This window comes from Chiroxiphia lanceolata, chromosome 1 (genome assembly GCF_009829145.1).
Source record: "Chiroxiphia lanceolata isolate bChiLan1 chromosome 1, bChiLan1.pri, whole genome shotgun sequence".
Classification (NCBI taxonomy): Eukaryota; Metazoa; Chordata; class Aves; order Passeriformes; family Pipridae; genus Chiroxiphia; species Chiroxiphia lanceolata.
Genome location: NC_045637.1, coordinates 41331500 through 41349340, shown reverse-complemented (window position 1 = coordinate 41349340; position 17841 = coordinate 41331500). Strand labels below are relative to the sequence as shown.

At 35.4% G+C, this 17841-nt stretch overlaps 1 protein-coding gene across 5 annotated transcripts in view; it reads right to left on the bottom strand.

Moving 5' to 3' along the window:
* Positions 1-471: 471 nt before the first annotated feature.
* RB1CC1 (RB1 inducible coiled-coil 1) overlaps positions 472-17841 on the bottom strand; it is a 72066-nt gene continuing 54696 nt past the window's right edge. For 3 of the 5 annotated variants that reach the window (XM_032687056.1, XM_032687064.1, XM_032687090.1), the window contains 9 exons: positions 16694-16853; positions 14462-14570; positions 14100-14340; positions 12466-12517; positions 11365-11412; positions 6415-6473; positions 4475-4611; positions 1820-1890; positions 472-1461 (listed from right to left, as the gene is read on the bottom strand). In XM_032687056.1, coding sequence (XP_032542947.1) covers positions 1384-1461; positions 1820-1890; positions 4475-4611; positions 6415-6473; positions 11365-11412; positions 12466-12517; positions 14100-14340; positions 14462-14570; positions 16694-16853 — 955 coding nt within the window. In that variant the 3' untranslated portion in view covers positions 472-1383. The remainder of the gene's footprint in view (positions 1462-1819; positions 1891-4474; positions 4612-6414; positions 6474-11364; positions 11413-12465; positions 12518-14099; positions 14341-14461; positions 14571-16693; positions 16854-17841) is intronic. The other 2 variants (XM_032687072.1, XM_032687082.1) reach the window with 2 other exon arrangements.

The window sequence follows — 17841 nt, the reverse complement described above, 5'->3', positions numbered from 1 at the left end:
AGATATTTATCTCTTTTCTCTCGTTTATCGCTTTTCTTCCACCCCACACCTTCTGAAGATAAATCAAAAGTTGATTAACTCTGTGAATTAAGTCCTAGACATCAGCTCACAATTGAGCCCATAACTTCACTTTCCATTGACTACACATTTATAGTACACCCTTTTATGCTGTTATTAAAAATAAATAAGACATTTAAAAAAGGTATCTAGTAAAACTATTTTTAAAATGTCCTTTATTCATTTAATATGCTGACAAAATTAAAATTTTTGTCTACTTAAATTCTTTTTTATCATTACAAGGTAATTCTTGCAATTCCCAAATGTTGTTGAAAATTACTACCTCTCGTAGAAAATTTGGGTATTTCTATGTAATGAAACTGCTGGAGAAATCACAGAGAAGCTGCAACAGATTACCATGAAATAAATATCAGAGTTAATATTTAAAGGCACACAGATACTTCAAACACATACGGTTTCAAATCTTTATTGTTTTAAAATTCTACATGTCTTTTACAATTACAATAATTTGTTACTTAAATGACTCTTGTATGGTTAATGTACAATGAGTTTTTTCCTGAAACTCAACCATGAAATACAATTTCATCAATATGATTTTTCTAAATAGATTAATACAAGATTTCTGTTTTGTTGAGAAGAACAAGTGCTTCACTTTCAACAAACGGCACAGGTGTCTTCCCTTCAGAATCTGTGTGATCAATCCATTGAAAGTGCTTTTGAAGATTGCAGATCTAACTTTGACTGATTTTCAAAATCAGTCTATCAAATTACAAGGGTTTTTTTAACATTAAAGAGCATTTTCATGTAATGAAACAAGCTGCAGTAGTTATTTTTATTCATCTACTGAGGCAAACTCATGTTGAAGAAAAATTATATGATTATCTGCATGCAATGAACACTCCTCTTTAAATAGTTGATGAATTTTACACATATAAAGAATCTGTTAAAGAGTGCAAGTACTTTGATAATGATTTCACAAAAGGACATATGCTGGTAATAATGGTAACTAACATTTAACATCTAAATACAAGCTAATGTATATTTAACAGGCAATTAACATGGTTAACAAACCATGTTTCAGGTGGTTGCCCTTCGAGAAAATGAACTCATTTGGTCCACACTCTTAAAAGTTATCTGGGTAAAAAAAAAAAAAAAAGAAAAATCAAAGCAGTTAGGGCCAGAGTTTTTGATGAATTTCTTGTTTCTAAAATGTCACCTGTTAAAAAGTAAGAGCAGTACATCAATGACGTATCTTGTCTCATGACCTCAGTATAAAAAGATGGCCTGGTATTCGAAGCGATGAATGAGCACTGAAGGACAAGTCAAAAAAAGAACGGAGACAAAAGGAACTAAAATTTTGTTGTGTTATACTTTCTTGTTCCATGGTACTGCTTTCACTCTGTAGAATTTTGTACCCAAAGGAACTTTAAATCTGTTTTGTGCCTACAAGAAAAAAAAAACCGAAACAACAAATTAGAAACCCATGTGGGATTATTCCTCTGATTTTCATATTTATAAGCAGAAACTGATTCCCACCTCTCAGCATTTACTAGACCCTTATGAGTCTGGCAAGGTTTGGGCAGTGTGAATGCAAATACCTAATCCACTGTTCACTGAACCCTTTTCTAATTCCCCCTTCTCTTGCTATTCACTGATGTAGAAGAAGAACAGGAATAGCAGAACTTAGGGCAATTTTCATCTAACTTGTTATGCAGAAAGTACTTGTCACAATTGTTACAAATATTTAAACTGATTTTCTTCTCTATTAATTGCATATGATTTTCCATTACTATTTCCTTACCTTTTTTGCCTGGCAATATTCCTTTTCCATCACTTTTCCTAGCACCCAAGGTCTCCGAGATGCACCTGATGCTAAAGAGAAAATACATTTATTACTTTAGATAAGCAGCTACAGGTAACAGGATATTACATTCCATTTTCATTAAAAGCAGAAATTCTCAAAAAATTCAATTTTTTTAATAAATGAACAAACATTAAGTTCAGATATCAAGACAGCTTACTGGCATTTTCAAACGAAAACTTGATTTTTCAGTTCAAATTTTGTTTTAAAAACTAATATTAGAGAAGACAATAGCAAATCAAAACTGAAACTCACTAATGAATCAAAATTATTCTCACTAACCAAGTCTGACCTTTTGGTCTGACTGAAGGCAGAAATTTCTTGAAATATTTCAAAGGACAAATTCTTATATACTCAGCTATTATTACTGCTTTTACTGAAACATTTGATTATTTTTCTATATTAGTGATGGAAATTAGTTACTCGTTAGTATCCCTACAAGTCTGTCAGTTTTGGTTGCAGTCTTCTGAGAGTACCTGATACTGTTCAGAAAGGAGAAGAGTGAAAAACCTCAATAATAAAGTGACAGATTAAAAGAGCAACAGTGGGCATAAATAAACTTCCAGCTTATACCTATTTCTTTAACTGTAAGTAAAACTATGTGTCTTGGATTCCAAGAAATTACATCCATTTTACTAGCTTTGCTCTTTTATAACTATCACTAACCACAGCATAAAGAAAATATCAAAATAAATAGAAGGAAAAAAATCACATACCCTGTACATAATAATAAAAATAATGCTTTTCTAAGGGTGACTATTTACGAGATACTGTATGTAGTGACTAGAACATGATGCACTCAAGAACCACACTTTGAAATTTTATTAGTCTTCAAGGTTAAAGTGGCAATTAGTAGTGGAGTAGATTCTGTTCTACTCCACACTCCTACAATCAGTGCAAAGAACTCACACATGGACTGAATGCTCAACAGCTAATATTTAAATTACGAAAAACCCTTTTTAAATTAGAATTTGCTGGGCTGACAGGTTTCATTGATCTAACAGAGATAGTGAGAGAGATGCAGGGTTTTTTTCCCTTACATCTGCAGATGGAAATTTCCATATCCCAAAGGGACAACACTGAAACCATGTGGTCCTTCCTTAACCAATTTCAGTATTGTCATAACATTTTAAGCCATCGTAATGTAAGTAGAGACATCCTATGATAGCCTAGATCCCTGATACTTAATAGTTTAGGTAGATCTATATGGAATTAACAATTTGATATGTTAATACAAAAGGTCAGGTTTAGATGCAACATTTTGGCAGCCCTTAAAACAATAATTTGCATTACCTAGATCCATATCAATTTTAACCTATCACAAATACAACTGGTGTTCTGGACTTCATTTTTCCCACTTCCCTGATGGAGGAATAGAATCAAGAAGACACGGTTTCCTGAAGCACCGAGACAGAGACAAATGTGTTCCTCAAGCAAAAGGTAAGTCTTCAGTGGTTTTTTTTATGTGCGGTTTCTTCAAATCTGAGACTAATTAGTTAGCAAGTGGTAAGGAATGGAGCAAGTTAAGTCCATTTGAAAACAGGACAGTGAATTATGTACTCACAATAACATACCAACTGACATGGCTTTTACATTATATACGTAAACCAACAGTATGAAAATCTACCATATTTCACATAGCTATGTATGCACTACTAATGCTATAGTTCAGAACATATTATATCTGTAACTAAGACAGGCATTCTCCCCATATGCTTCACAGATGACACATGGTACACATCCTTCAGCAGACTCAGAATTCAGATAGGGACTGGCGGTCTTCTGGAGACTACACAACTATTTAAGATCTATCATCTTTCATCATAACTGAAATCTATTGTGAGTCTGCTCATTGAAAATAATTTGACAGCTTGTGACATGCAATAACATGTAGAAACTTTCACTTTAGAATGAATACTAAATTTTCTTTTAATGCATATTCTTAGACATTTCCGAAAAGTTGGGAGCACAGGTGGGTTTGCAAAAAATACTACACATGACAGTTTAAAGCCATTTACATGAATCTATTTCATGTAGCTCATTTAAAAAAACCCCTTGAAGATTAAGGGAGAAAAAAAGCAAATGTGCCATCAACATCAAAAAAATATACAGAAAGTGTTCTATGAAAACTTATTAGCCTTGTTAAATACCATTTTAATTTGGTGGAAAAACAACCAGCAAAAATATTGCTTGCAAATCCCCATATACTGTTGTCTACATTTTTTTATTTATTATTCATGCTACTAAATAGTTGAAGTAACCTAATGGGAATGTTAACATACTCTCTGTGTGTACAAAATGGCATTTTCTCCCCCCCCCCTTTTTTTTTACAGCTTCTTTGAAGATGCAGATACTTTTCCCTATTTTTCCAAGATATTAACATTTATACAAATTTTTGATTAAAAATGTTCTGTCCTGAAAAATATTTCGCATTAGAACAAATACCAAAAGCTACAAAGATAGCTGACAACTACCTGTATTACATGCTTCTCATATTTATCACATATATATTTATAAAATCACTTACTAAGCGTTAGAAAGTGAAGAGTGTTATCTGTAGGAGGAGTCAGTAATTAGAAGAAATCTGACACTTACCACACTCACCTGGTTTGAGATCCAGTGCAGCAAGGGACTCTGAGTGCAAGAAATACAAGGTTGGACTAACAGTGAACAACACGTAGTTGTCATGCCTTTCGTCCAAGATAATGAGAACCAAGTCGCCAACCTGAAAACTGGGGAAAAAAAATAAAATCACAGAACTTAAGAAAAAGCATAGAAGCTTAAAACTACATTAATTACACTACATTTTTTCCCCATGTACTGCACAGACTGAGACTTAGTTGAAGAGCAGATGTTTCCACTTGCTACACCAACATATATACATTTTACATTTTCAAGTCAACAAAACCAGGCTACCTTTTGAAAAGCGTTTTTGAAATGTACTACATCAATCAGCTCAAATTATTTTTTTTCAAAAGAACTGTCAGCTTTGTTTTAAGAAAAATAATCAGAAATGCCTAACAAAAAAATAAAGTTTTAATTTTGCATTATTTCTATTCACTCAAAATTAAGATAACCATCGCTATAGCAGTGTTTACAAACATTCTTTTGATGTTTTAAACTGAAGCTAATTAGAACATAGAAAAATACAGCAAAATATTTATGTACCTTTCAATCTTAAAATCTTAAGCACACAAGACAAAGAAGGGATGAAGTGCCCATCTTTAATCAAAGGATTAAAAGCAAAATAAACACTGTAGTAACTTTACATAAAAAATTTTAAAAATCTGCTTCTTCCTGACACTAGGGTAACATAAGAAGCCACCAAGTTCTCATGCCAAGTTTCAGTAAAATAATTCAAAGAACTTTTTTTGTCTCCAAACTTCCTTTCCACAGTGTAAATGTGTTGCAAGTAAATTATTTAGCCATTAATGAAATGAATTCTAAAATAGCTACAAATTAGGCATTAGATCACGAGGGGGGCTCTAAGAATATATATTACTAGTCCTCTGGGGATGGGGGAGGAAGCGGCAAAGAAAGCAGAGAACTCTTCTTCATCAAAGGAGACTACAGATACATAGTCAGAGACAAATGAGTAAATCTAGAAAATTTAGCTCATCTTCTTTAAAGTTCACTTTTTGATTAAATAAACAGTATTCCAGGCTTTTCTGTCTGGACTTATTATGAAGACTGGCTATACTGACTTAAAGACATCTCTATTGGAAAGACAACTTCTTTCATCATGTTTCCTCCCAAACGACTACCAAGAGAGCTGCCAGAATATTCAGATTCTCAAGGGAAAAACCGCTCCTTCACACACTGACCTTGTTACAATAAAAATGCAAACTGGTGCAATTCAGAAAACGTGAATGGAATAATCTGTGCTCGTTTTCTTACCAAAAAGATTTCTTATATTACTCAAGTAATTTATAAGTCTGATAATAAGAAGTTGTCTGTAGCTTTCATATTTTGCAAGAATATTTCTTTTTCCAGCAACAATTCTACATGCAGCTGCTAACAGATTGACAATACATAACAAAATGTTTGAGTTGATTTAATTTCATTCTGTCAGGATAAGCCAAGAGTTTTGAAGACTTCAGGAAGGTAAAACTCCCCTCGTAATATAATACAGCACTATGCATATTCAAAGGTGAACAGATTTCTTTCTACTTTCTCTTTGCATGACTTCAAGGTTACAGATAAACAACGAGTAATCTAAAGGAAAACTCAGGGAGGATTCTAGAAATCCCATGAAGTATTATTGATATGACCCGTGTAAAGAAAGCTACAGAATTCAAGAAAGTCAGTGACATATAGAATTCAGAAAGGCTGGTTTTTTGTTTACAAATTCGTTTTCTAAAATTTGATTTGCGCTCAACTGGGATGCTTCGATAGCTGATGGCTGAAATATAGAGAAGATCTATATATCTTTTCACCACAGAGCAAGAACAGAAGAATTGTGATATTCTTTGACTATACACTTATTTTATTGAAAGCACATCCATCTGTTGGTAAGAAAATTAACATGTACTTACTCTCTAATTGCTATTTTTTCAGAATGTCTTGAGGATACTGATGACATGCTTTGGGACATCTATAAAAAAAGAGAAAAACTATAAAGTAATGACAAGCTATGATGAAATGTACATTACAGGTAAGAATATGGTAAGATAATTTTTATTTCAAACAGTGTCTAGTCTTGCAGATTTTATATTCATTCAAAAACCAGCATACTTTTGTCATCCTGTTCTGTAATGGGTTTGGTTGTTTGTGATTTGTTTTAGGGTTTCGTTATTGCGCCTTTTTTTTAAAGGCCTACATTTGATTATGAAATTTCTTGCATAACTGACTTCTCCCTCATTATTTAAAACTAAGAAGGGCTTTCCAGATCAGTGCCAGTCAAGATTTATTCTGAGCATAGACAAGATCTATGATACAGCTGTGCATGTAACACAGAAGCCACTGGCACTAGAAAAGGTTGAAAGCAAACACTGAAGGTTAAACATACTTATTACAATTAAACTCTAGATGTTGAACTCAATATGTTTTCTCAGTTTTTCTAAGAACTATCACAAAATCTGAAGTTTATTACAATAAAGACAGATCAGCACTTCCTGGAATAAAACTGGAGTCAAATCAACTAAGACCAAGTGAAGGTTCAGTTATATGAGGTTTCGAACATAAGAATTCTCCTATATTTAAATTCATTTAAATGAATGGCACATGGACTAACTTCAATAGGACAAACTAGACCTAAAAACAAATATAACTGTACACAAACTTTCTACAGTAACTATGATAATGAGAAATGAAAGTGGGTAACACTACTTTCTATCTACAAAGGAATACCTGGCCCACATGCAGGTAAGTAGTTAGAGAAGTTGATCTGACGTAAATGTATCCGTTTCATTACCCTCTGGTAACTTCCTTACAAAAGACAATTTATAATTGCTCCGGAGAAACTGACTAGAGGTCCTGCAGATTTTCCATTCATTCCTACTTCCTGGATTATTTATACAAGCTATTCAGATCTAGATTGCTCATACTTGAAGTTTAGCACATGATTTTTCAGCTGTAACTCAAATATTGCTCCCTACACCATATTTCCTATTGTCAATCTTGCCCTCTGCCTTCCCCAGAGGCAGCACCAGCCTGTCTTCACATGAGCTTGAAGCCTTTTCACAATTCAGTTTCTACATTTCTTCAAAGAATGAGTTCAAATTGAGTGCAGTACAATACAAAAAGCTCTCAAATTCTAATGATGCTTTCAGCAGTTTTCTTCAGAGGATCCACCTTCAGAGGTTTTCTTTTTGTTAGAGGCTACATTTGTCTTATTCACGTTGTACTTCTCTTTCTTGAAAAAGTTGCAGCTAGCATGAATGTTGTCAAATTTGCCTTGATTGCTCACAAAAGTGCCTGAGAGTTCTTTTCAGATATTAAAATCAGAGATTTTCTTGCTATTTTAAAAACTAGAATAAGTGTTAAATTAAAATGCAAACTAGCCTGATTTCTGTATTTTTCCTTAATTTCTAATTTTAAGGGAAACAGAAGAAATGAGAACATTGAGAATAATTCCATTAAAACTTAGTAAAGAATGTTTTTATGAATACAGTTCTTATGGTCTTTACACAGAAAAAAAGGTTCCCTTTCTCAGTAATTCATATAAAATAAAAGAATCCTGTAATAACACTCCTAGTACTAAAATAAGGTCCTTTTTATTTTTTATTCCTTGCAGAGGTAACCCACAAGTTCTTCTGCAAAAGACAGTGACCCTCAAAGATTTTCTTTATTGTGCAGATCCCCTTCTAAGTTGCATATCTGAAGAAGCTTAATAGAAATAAACACTGATATTTAAGTGTTGATGTATATTTCAGTTTTATAAGTGCATTGGGAAAGAGAGGGAAAAGGATGAAAACAAAAATAAAAATAAATTTATCTATTAAAAAAACAGATTATAAGTAAAGAATTGAAAAGGTATTAATTTCCTATGCCCAGTCAAAAATAAAATTTGAATTTTTTAGGGATCATCTTGGCCACAGCAACCACAAAGCGATCAAGTTTAAAATCTCTGTTGACAGGAAAAAAGTGCTGGGAAAACCTCAACTCTGGACATGAGGAGAGCAGACTTCAGGCAGCTCAGGGAATTAGTACGTAAGGTCCCCCAGGAAAATGTTTTTTTCAGGTGCCGAGGTCCATCAGTGCTGGTCACTTTTCAAACATCACCTCTTAAGGGCACAGGAGTATGCAATTCCCAAATGGAGGAAGTCAAGTAGGTGAGGCAGAAGGTCAGCTTGGCTGAGCAGGGATCTTCTCTTGGAAATAAGGCAAAAAAGGAAGGTGTATGCCCAGTGGAAGCAAGGTCAAGTGACAAAGGAAGAATTCAGAGATGCTGCTTGCTGCCATAGGGAGAAAATTTGTGCGGCCAAAGCTCAGCTGGATTGAAGCTGGACAGAAATACGGGGAACAATAAAAAGCTTTTCAAATACATTAATGGCAATAGGCAGTATTGAAATATAATTGGCCAGTTACAGGATGGGAGTGGTCAACTCATAAACAGGGAGAGAGACAAGGCAGAGGTGTTTAACACTCTTTGCCTCTGTCTTCAACACAGATGACAGACCAAGGGGTCTCAGTGCCCTGTGAGAATGATCAACTCTCAGTCAACCCTGAAATTGCGCAGAATCTGCTGCTCCAGCTGGATCCCTACAAATCTATGAGGTCTGATGGCATTCATCCCAGAATCCTCGAAGAGCTACTGATGTCACCGCACAACCTCTCTCAATGATTTTTGAGCAGTCTTGGGATTCTGGAGAGGTCCAGCTGACTGGAAGCTGGTGAACATTGTCCCGATTTTCAAGGAGGGCAAGAAGGAGGACCCAGGAAACTAGAGGTCTGTCAGTCTCACTTCAGTGCCTGGTAAACTTATGGAAAAGATTATTCTGGGAAGTACTGAAAAACACCTGAAAGACAACGCAGTCATTGGTGACAGCCAGCACAGCTTCATGAGAGTAAAGTCCTACTTATCAAGCCTGATTTCTTTTTATGACAAGGTAATCTACCCAGTTGACCAAGGGAAGCCAGTTGATGTAATCTTCTTGAATTTCAGTAAAGCTCTCAATATTGCCTCTCACAGTACCCTTCTGGACATTTTGTCCAGCAGACACATGGAAAAACACATCATGGTGGTGGGTGAGCATAGGGCTCACAGGTCAAGCACAGAGGGTGACAGCGAATGGGGTAACATCAGACTGGTGACCTGTCACTAGTGGAGTTCCACAGGGCTCCATCTTAGGCCCTGGGTTCTTTGACATCTTCATAAGTGACTGGAAGGGATACTAAGCAAATTTGCAGATGACGCAAAACTGGGACAAGCTGTTGACTCCTTCAACGGCAGGTAGGCCCTGCAGAAAGAGCTCAACAAATCAGAGGACTGTGGAATCACCAACCATATGACATTCAACAAAGGGAAGTCCCAGATTCTGCACCTGGGATAGGGCAACCTTAGATGTATGTACAGACTGGGGAACGAGATGCTGGAAAGCAGCACTGTGGAAAGGGACCTGCGGTTCCTGGTTGATGGCAAGTTGAATATGAGTCAGCAGAGTCCCAGCAGTCAGGAGGGTCAACCATGTCCTTGGGGGGCATCAGGAACAGCACTGTCAGCCAGTTGAGGGAAGTAATTGCCCCACTCTGCTTTGCATTGGTGCGGCCTCACCTTGAATACTGTGTGCAGTTTTGGGCATCGCAATATAAGAAGGACATTAAGCTGTCAGAGAGTGTCCAAAACAGGGCAATGAAGATGGTGAAGGGCCTTGAGAGGAAGCCATATGAGGAGCAGCTGAGGTCACTTGGTCTGTTCAGCCTGGAGAAGAGGAGACTGAGGGGAGACCTCATTGCAGTCTACAACCCCCTTGTGAGAGGAAGAGGAGGGGCAGGCACTGATCTCTTCTCTGAGGTGACCAGTGACAGAAACAGAGGTAATGGCCTGAAGCGTCAGGGGAAGTTTACATTGGATATTAGAAAAAGGTTATTCAACCAGAAGGTGGTTGGGTGCTAGAACAGGCTGCCTAGGGAAGTGGTCACAGCACCAAGCCTGACAGATTTCAAGAAGCATTGCCCAATGATACTCTTGGGCACATGGTCCTGTGCAGGGACAAGAGTTGGACTCAATGATCCTTGTGGGTCTCTTAAAACGCGACATTTTTCACAGAATATGCTAACTTCTACTGGAGAAGCTTATCAAACACTTCTGCTATGAAATGTAACTTCCAACTACACAGATATCAGTTTCTACCACACTTCTGCATATCACCTGCCACTTAAAGAAGACGAGATCATCATGGTCAGTCCAACCAAACCATGTATCTTGTTTCCCACACATAGTAATTTCTTAAAGACCTAAAGTTGAGACCTGCTAGCAAGGATAAATAAAAGAAGGATTCATAGCCCAGGAATCAAGGGTGCTTTGTCACCATATTCTTTTTCCTGCCATAGGCATTGACTATTACTTAAGCATTTAAGACAATGGCTGTTTGCATTTCCAGTGGGAAAACAGGTAGAATTAAAAGTTTCACACCTTACAAAAGTGACAGGTGCAGTTTTCCCAAAACCATCTCTATGTTATTGCTAACACTCTAAATTAGTTTTAATGTAATTCTCGTAAACTGGCTGTCAATCTACTGTTGCTGAAAAACTAAGCCGTGGAAATTAACTCCCTGTACCCCAAGCCTGAATGTTCTATGTTTTTTTCTGGAAAAACTCTGTTTCTCTCCAGTCCTGATAATTCCCATCCTGTGAATCGTTTCCATGAGAAGACTGCTAAGATGAGGTACTTTTGAAAGGTTATCAGGTTACTTACCTCTTGCCTTAACACTGAAAACATTTTTGAAATTAATAAATACACAATTTTAGATTTTAGCAGACTTAACAGTTTTTAGCTTTCGTTTTTTCACAAGGCTTAAAACATGCCTTGCACAAATACTTACCAATCTTTGATTTAATCTCTTATTTTCCTCTTCTTTCAACTGCAAAGTCTGAAAGAAAATCTCATCTGATGAGTTAACTAGTACACTTTACACAGTACAAACATTTAAAAAAAGTTTTGATATGACTAGAGCCTGACTACTTATATGATACTACAGCCTTCAATTCTAAAACAATTATCAAAATATATTTTGAATAAAGACATGTAAAAAAAAAAATTGAAGTCTACCAATTATCCCAGTGCTACAAAACCCACTACTAAGCTGTATTTACCTCCACACTCATATTTTCCTTTTAGTTAGAAAAACAAGTCACTGATAGAACAGCAAAAGTAATGTATATTACTACATTAAAGCTTCTACTCATGACAAATCCTTTATAATCAGATGACAGAATAAAGCAGGTAAGCACTTCTGCCAGTAACATCCAGGCACTTGCATCATAGAGTGCCACAATGTATCAACAGAAAACACTAGTTTTCTCTATCTGGTCAGAGATTTTAGTCCAAATGATCCTAGAAAGCTGAAAGTTAAGGATATTGTTGTTTTGGTTTTTTACAGTCAACTTTAAAATGGTAACTGAGATGGAGTTAGACATGACTGGACAGTTAAAATTTCCTGTAATTTGAAATATTGTAGTGTAACAACAATCTCATCTTTTCCCCAGAATACAGCCTAAGAGAAATTATTCATTTCCATGAGAAAGCAGTAAATCAATTCTAATTCCTGTCCAGCTGCTTTGTATGTCTTAATTTGAAAAAGTAATCACAACTTTTTTTTATACTGCAGAAATTCTCTGGATCAATGTCACCTGTCACTTCTAAGAAGAAATATTACATCTGAGTCATTCACACTGAAGCCTACATAAACAGAATAAAACAAAGCTAGGACAAGAATAATGTACTAATACTTCTCTTGAATTACTTCAGTGAATTATACTGATCCAAAAAGAGTACAATGAAAAAACATGCCCTGAAATTATATTCATAATCCTTGCAGACACTGTCTTGCATCAGAGCATATAACTGGTGACAGCACAAATTCACACGCACATATTTATAAGTAATTAGTTGTAACACTTCACCTCCCAAACAATCTACTCACTCTTTCTAACAACATTATCCTCTGCTTTTCTTCAGACATATGGACATTTTCACTAAAAGAGAAAGAAAATGGATAGGTTAAAAATGAAATTTTTTTTCATGATCAAAAATATCTTTTCCACACCCCCCCACCATCTTCACTCAGTGAAGTGTGCTATAATATTGGCTAGCACAGATGGAACAGCCCAGAAAGATACCTTAAGAATCAGCACTGACATCTCTGGCATGTTTTTGGGGATTTTTTTTTCTTTTCTTTAAACCAAGGAGCTTCTTTGTTGCAACAAGCCAGTCATTGATTAGTCTATCAAGTCAGATAGGGACATTTCTTGGTATTTCACAATATCTTCAAGCCACCAGGATGAAAGATACAGCTCCAAATGCTTTGACAGTTAACTCCTGATAGTGCAGTTCAGCTCTGTGATGTCATATTTTCCTAGTCTGTAGTTTAAAGGCTATTGGGAAGTAGTTTAGAGTGCCCTGGGACCCTTTCCTAGAGACACTAATGTGAACTTGCTAATTGTTTCCATTTATCTGTCTCATTGAACACTGGGTCATGATAAGACAATACTCACACTGCAATAAGAAATTTCTTAATATAGAGAGTAATTCCTAAAACAATTAAAAGGTATTTTAAAAGCAGTTTAATAGGGAAGAAGCAATGCATTTTATAGTCCAAACTGATTTGCTCGGAAAAAGAAAATGGACAAGTTTTGGGATGAAATATGTCAAGCAAACTGCCAAGTAGAACTTGTAGCAAATTATAATTAAGCCATGCTAATCATTACCTCATTTCAGCTAAAAGGCTGTTTAGCTCTCATGTAATAGGAAGTAGTCAACATAAACCTGTAATAATTTCTGTATATTACCTGACTTTTAATACACTGAGCCATAATTTTTTTTGTTCACAAGCTTACCTTTACAATTATTCTTTTTTGTAAATCTGTTTTGAGAGTTCAAGACTGGAATGATTACTGTAAGAAACATCTCTCCTTCTAATGACAGGGTACTTCCTCATTTTATTATCAGTGCAAGCTTAGTTTGGTAAGCAACAACTGTTTTCATCCTCACTTCCACAAAGCTATTTAGTTCTCTGGGTATGCACTTCTAGGTTAGGGCATACGTCGTGATGGACATTGATTAAGTGAATGGAAGTGTATCTGACAACTCTGCTTTTGTTCCTCTGGCCAAAACCTTGTGTCTTTCCCAGTCAGGTTCATTGCTTCTATAAAAGGTATGGAGAAGTCTGGGATTGTTCAGAAAGCTAGAGGCATGAAAATGAGACACTGTTCAAAAGGTATGTCCATAACATGTAGCCACCCAACTCATTCACTATCACAGTTCTTCTTCTGTTTAACTTACATTTGGTATACTTAGATCTATTTTTTCATCTCATGACTGTGAGGCCAAGTTTCAGCTTTAAGTTGTATACTTAAAAGTCATCAAACTCACACATTTCTGATGATTGTGAGACCACAACTGTATGTTCATTTACATTTAAAAGAGTAATTTTAAGAAGCATATCAAAGGTGGAAAGAGTGTTAAACATGCCCATTTGTACTCCACAACACCCAACAGCGTACGCTTCTAGAATGGGCGCGTGCTTTGTCTATTTCTACTATAATGCCCCATACTTACTGCACAGCCATCATACTGGTTTCCATCGTGGAGTCCATTCTCCCTTCAGCCCCAAAGTCAGAAACCAATCTGTCTGTGTCAGTGGGAACATCAGCTGCACAGGCTCCACAAGCTTCTGACGCTGCTGCCGAGTAGGTTGATGGAGAAAAATTACTACTTCTCAGTTTATTAACTTCTTCTTCAAGCTTCTTCTTCTCTTCAAGCAAGCGAGCTCGGTCTTCAGAAAGTGTTTCAATCAAATCTATGACACAAATAAGCAGAAATGCTTTTAATAACAGCAAGCACTAAGGATCAAAACCAACCTGCAGCGAATAGAATAGTCCTATTAGAGAAGACAAATACTTCTGAAGAACTTTGCTTACCCTTATCTTTTTCTTGCTGTTGTGTAAGCACTTTTAATTTGTCACTAAGATCATTAATTATATTTTCTTTTTTCATTTTCTCTCTTGCCAGAACAGTGTTAAAGTTGGTCTGAAAACAGAAAGGAATTATTACTGAAATAAGAAATGTACTGTATAAATATAGTGCAAAATACATCACTGGAACAAAAAAGTACAAAAGACAGCACGCATTTCAGTTTTCTAAATTCTAATTAAAAAAGGAATCAAAACTTGTTTACTTATTGCTTTGGTGAAGAGATACGATGTCTGCAACATTTTGATGTTTCTCCATAACAGTTTTTTAAAATTTATTTTGTTTTTAACTCTCTCGTTCCCCCAGGCCCAGTACCCATAAATAGTACAATAAAGAAATCATTACAAAAAATAATTTGCAAGTTGTTGTTTTCTTCTTTAATTATCATACTTTGTATTTCAGTTAATGTAAAATAGCTGTACGTTTTGTATTTAAAACAGCTACTTTAAAGATTATTAAGACAAAGCTGAAATGAATGTTACATACAATAACAAAGAAAAATATTAATATACTGTGATCTAAACAATACATTTCAAGTCATGCATTAATTGCTCAGGGAACAATTAATTAATGCAAAAGAGATACAGGAATCCTGGTTAATAGCTGGAATAACTGAATATAAAAATAGAGGTCAGCATAGCTGTCAGTCTCAATCCAACAACTCTGTTTATTCAGTCTTTCTACTGACCATTACACCCTCATCCTTTTTACTCTTAGTGTGCTGTTGAAGAGAGACAAAAACTACCAACACCATCTATCAAAATGATACGTGAAATTAATTTCACTTTTTCTGTGAATTTTAAGATTGTCTTGACCTATCCATACCAACTCTCAGTCTTAAAATGGAAAATATTTGGCAGGCTACACACTCTACATAGTGCACAGCAACCTTTGGCATATGTCTGCATAACAAAACTAGCAGACTATAAACGTAAGTAACACCTTCAAGAAAATTTCACAGAGGAAACAAATAATGACAAAGAAGACAAAGGTGGGGTTAAATACTCAAAATATTCAATAATCAGCAGAGTCAGTGTGGTAAACTGTTAGCACTGACTGATACACCTCTTTTCTGGGTTTAAGGTATTTGTTTGCTTGGTTTTGTTGGGGTGGTTTGTTTGTTAATAAAAAGTTTCAGCTTTCCTCAGAATTTGCTGTGAATGCCTCAGAACCTTCCCTTCTATGCTCTGCTGCAAAAATGAAGAATACTATTAGACAATGAGTAAAATGGAATAGTAAAGAATACTGTGATGAAAAATAAATCTAATAGTTACCTATGTAGGAAAAAATTCCTGTTAGATTTACTGTGTAAGGCTCACCTCAGTATTAATGCTTGCAGTCCAAGAATTTCAATAATATTCCTTTTTTTATAGCTGTCTGCAATTTTGTGTTCTATGCACCAAGTGATTCATAGCATTCACCAAGCTGGCTGATCACTACCCTGTCTCTTTGTCCTTATTTGATCCCACCATAGCTAGAGTAAGTAGAGGTGCTTAAAACAGAAAATCCTCTCTCAGTGTTTAAATGCAACAAAGCTGTAGATAATAGCTGTTGCTAACAGAGATTTAATTTAAGAACTCAAGACCTTTTGAAAGGAAGATGTGTGGATACAGATATAAAACATTAATCTAGTGCAGTATGATTTTGTATCAAGGTGTGGAGTACGTAGTGTTTCTAAATTCATTATGTAAAATACAGTGTTAGCTTTAAACCTAAAACACCACCTGTCCAGGCAAACAAGGTTTAAAAGCCAGTAAGCAACATTCCAAATCAATTAGTATTTCAAATATATAGTGTTGTCCAAAATTTTGTAGTAACTGGTATCTTTCTGCAGTTAAAGAGACGAATGAATAAAAATTTCAAGTAAAAGAAGCCACAAAAATTGAATCTGGATAGCCCAGTTTCTTTGTCAGTTTTTTATTTTTGGGTTTGTGGATTGTTTGGGGTTTTTGTTTGGTTTTGGGTTTTTTTTGGGGGAGGGGGTGTTTTTGGCTTTTTTGGGGTTTTTTTTTAAATGTATAAGTGTTGGATTCCATTAACACATCATATCCTGGTGCAAACTTCCAGAATGTGGAAGTGTTACGTAGCCGAAGAGAAAACCCTACTCCAACTTCAAAACAGCAAAAGAACACATAACTGTCATGGGAGCAAAAGTAATGAAAAAAAAGAATCAACTTTACCTGCTGTTCTGCAGTGAGTGATGTTCTGATGTTCTGCACTTCTTCATTCTTTCTTTTCTCTTGTTCTTCAAGTTGCTCCAAGAACTTCATTTTTTCTTCCTGAAGCTTCTCTTGAAGTTCAGCAACTAAAGTTGATTCAGCAGATGATTCAGCAGGAGGACTTAAAAGAAAATGTTTGGGCTTTAAATTTGCAGCATATACTGAGTCCCAGAGTACATGAAATAAGCAAACACACAAAAAGTCAGAAGTTCATTGTGAGATATCATTTCTGAAATATTTAATAAATACCGTATTACAATTATGTCGCTATTATTCAATTTTACCTTTTAGTCATGAGCATCTCACCAATTCTTACTCTTGGGCATTCTGTTTGTTTAGTGTACTATGCTGGCTAACTGAAGTTTACTGAAGGGGGAAGGCTTTTGTTTACACTTTTCTAAACATAACAGAAGGTGTGAAAAGTGGTAAAAAGAACAAAAAACTACCAACTTCATGAAGATTCTTAGTATATCAAAATACAACCCCTTCAAAACTCTCACATAATTAAAACAATTAAGCACTAAATCTGATGCTTAGGAATTCAGAGACAAAACTCGAAACTCTGGATTGCAAAATCTGGAGGACAGCAGTAATCATAAAGGGACAAAAGCATCAACAGTTATGGAGGCAGGAAGGATAATGATCTTAAATGGTTTCTGAAACAGGCAATGTTACATAGGCCAAGTATTTTCCATCACTGAGGCAAAAACATTAACTATGCTCTTCTCTGTTTTGGCTTGAGTTATCAAGAACCACCACTGAAGAATTTCAGAATAGAGAAATCCCTTTTGTTGGGCAACATTTGTGAAAACTTGTATTATTTTAAATTTCTATTATTCTTCTACACCAGAATCATATTTAAACCCAAATCTTTTAGCTGCACTAAACCAAAGCAGGAATCATTTGCCTCTCAAATTGGCTGCCTGGACTACTGACTACAAATGACAGCCAGGTAAAAGATATTCTTGTTCTTCAAAGAATGCTCCCACACTACTAGTTTTTACAGCTCATCACTGTATCAGGCTTTAGGTTTACAGATTTAATCTGCAAAGGTCTTGACAACTACAGCATTAGTGACAATGCCTAACTTTTTTATTGTTTTCAAGATG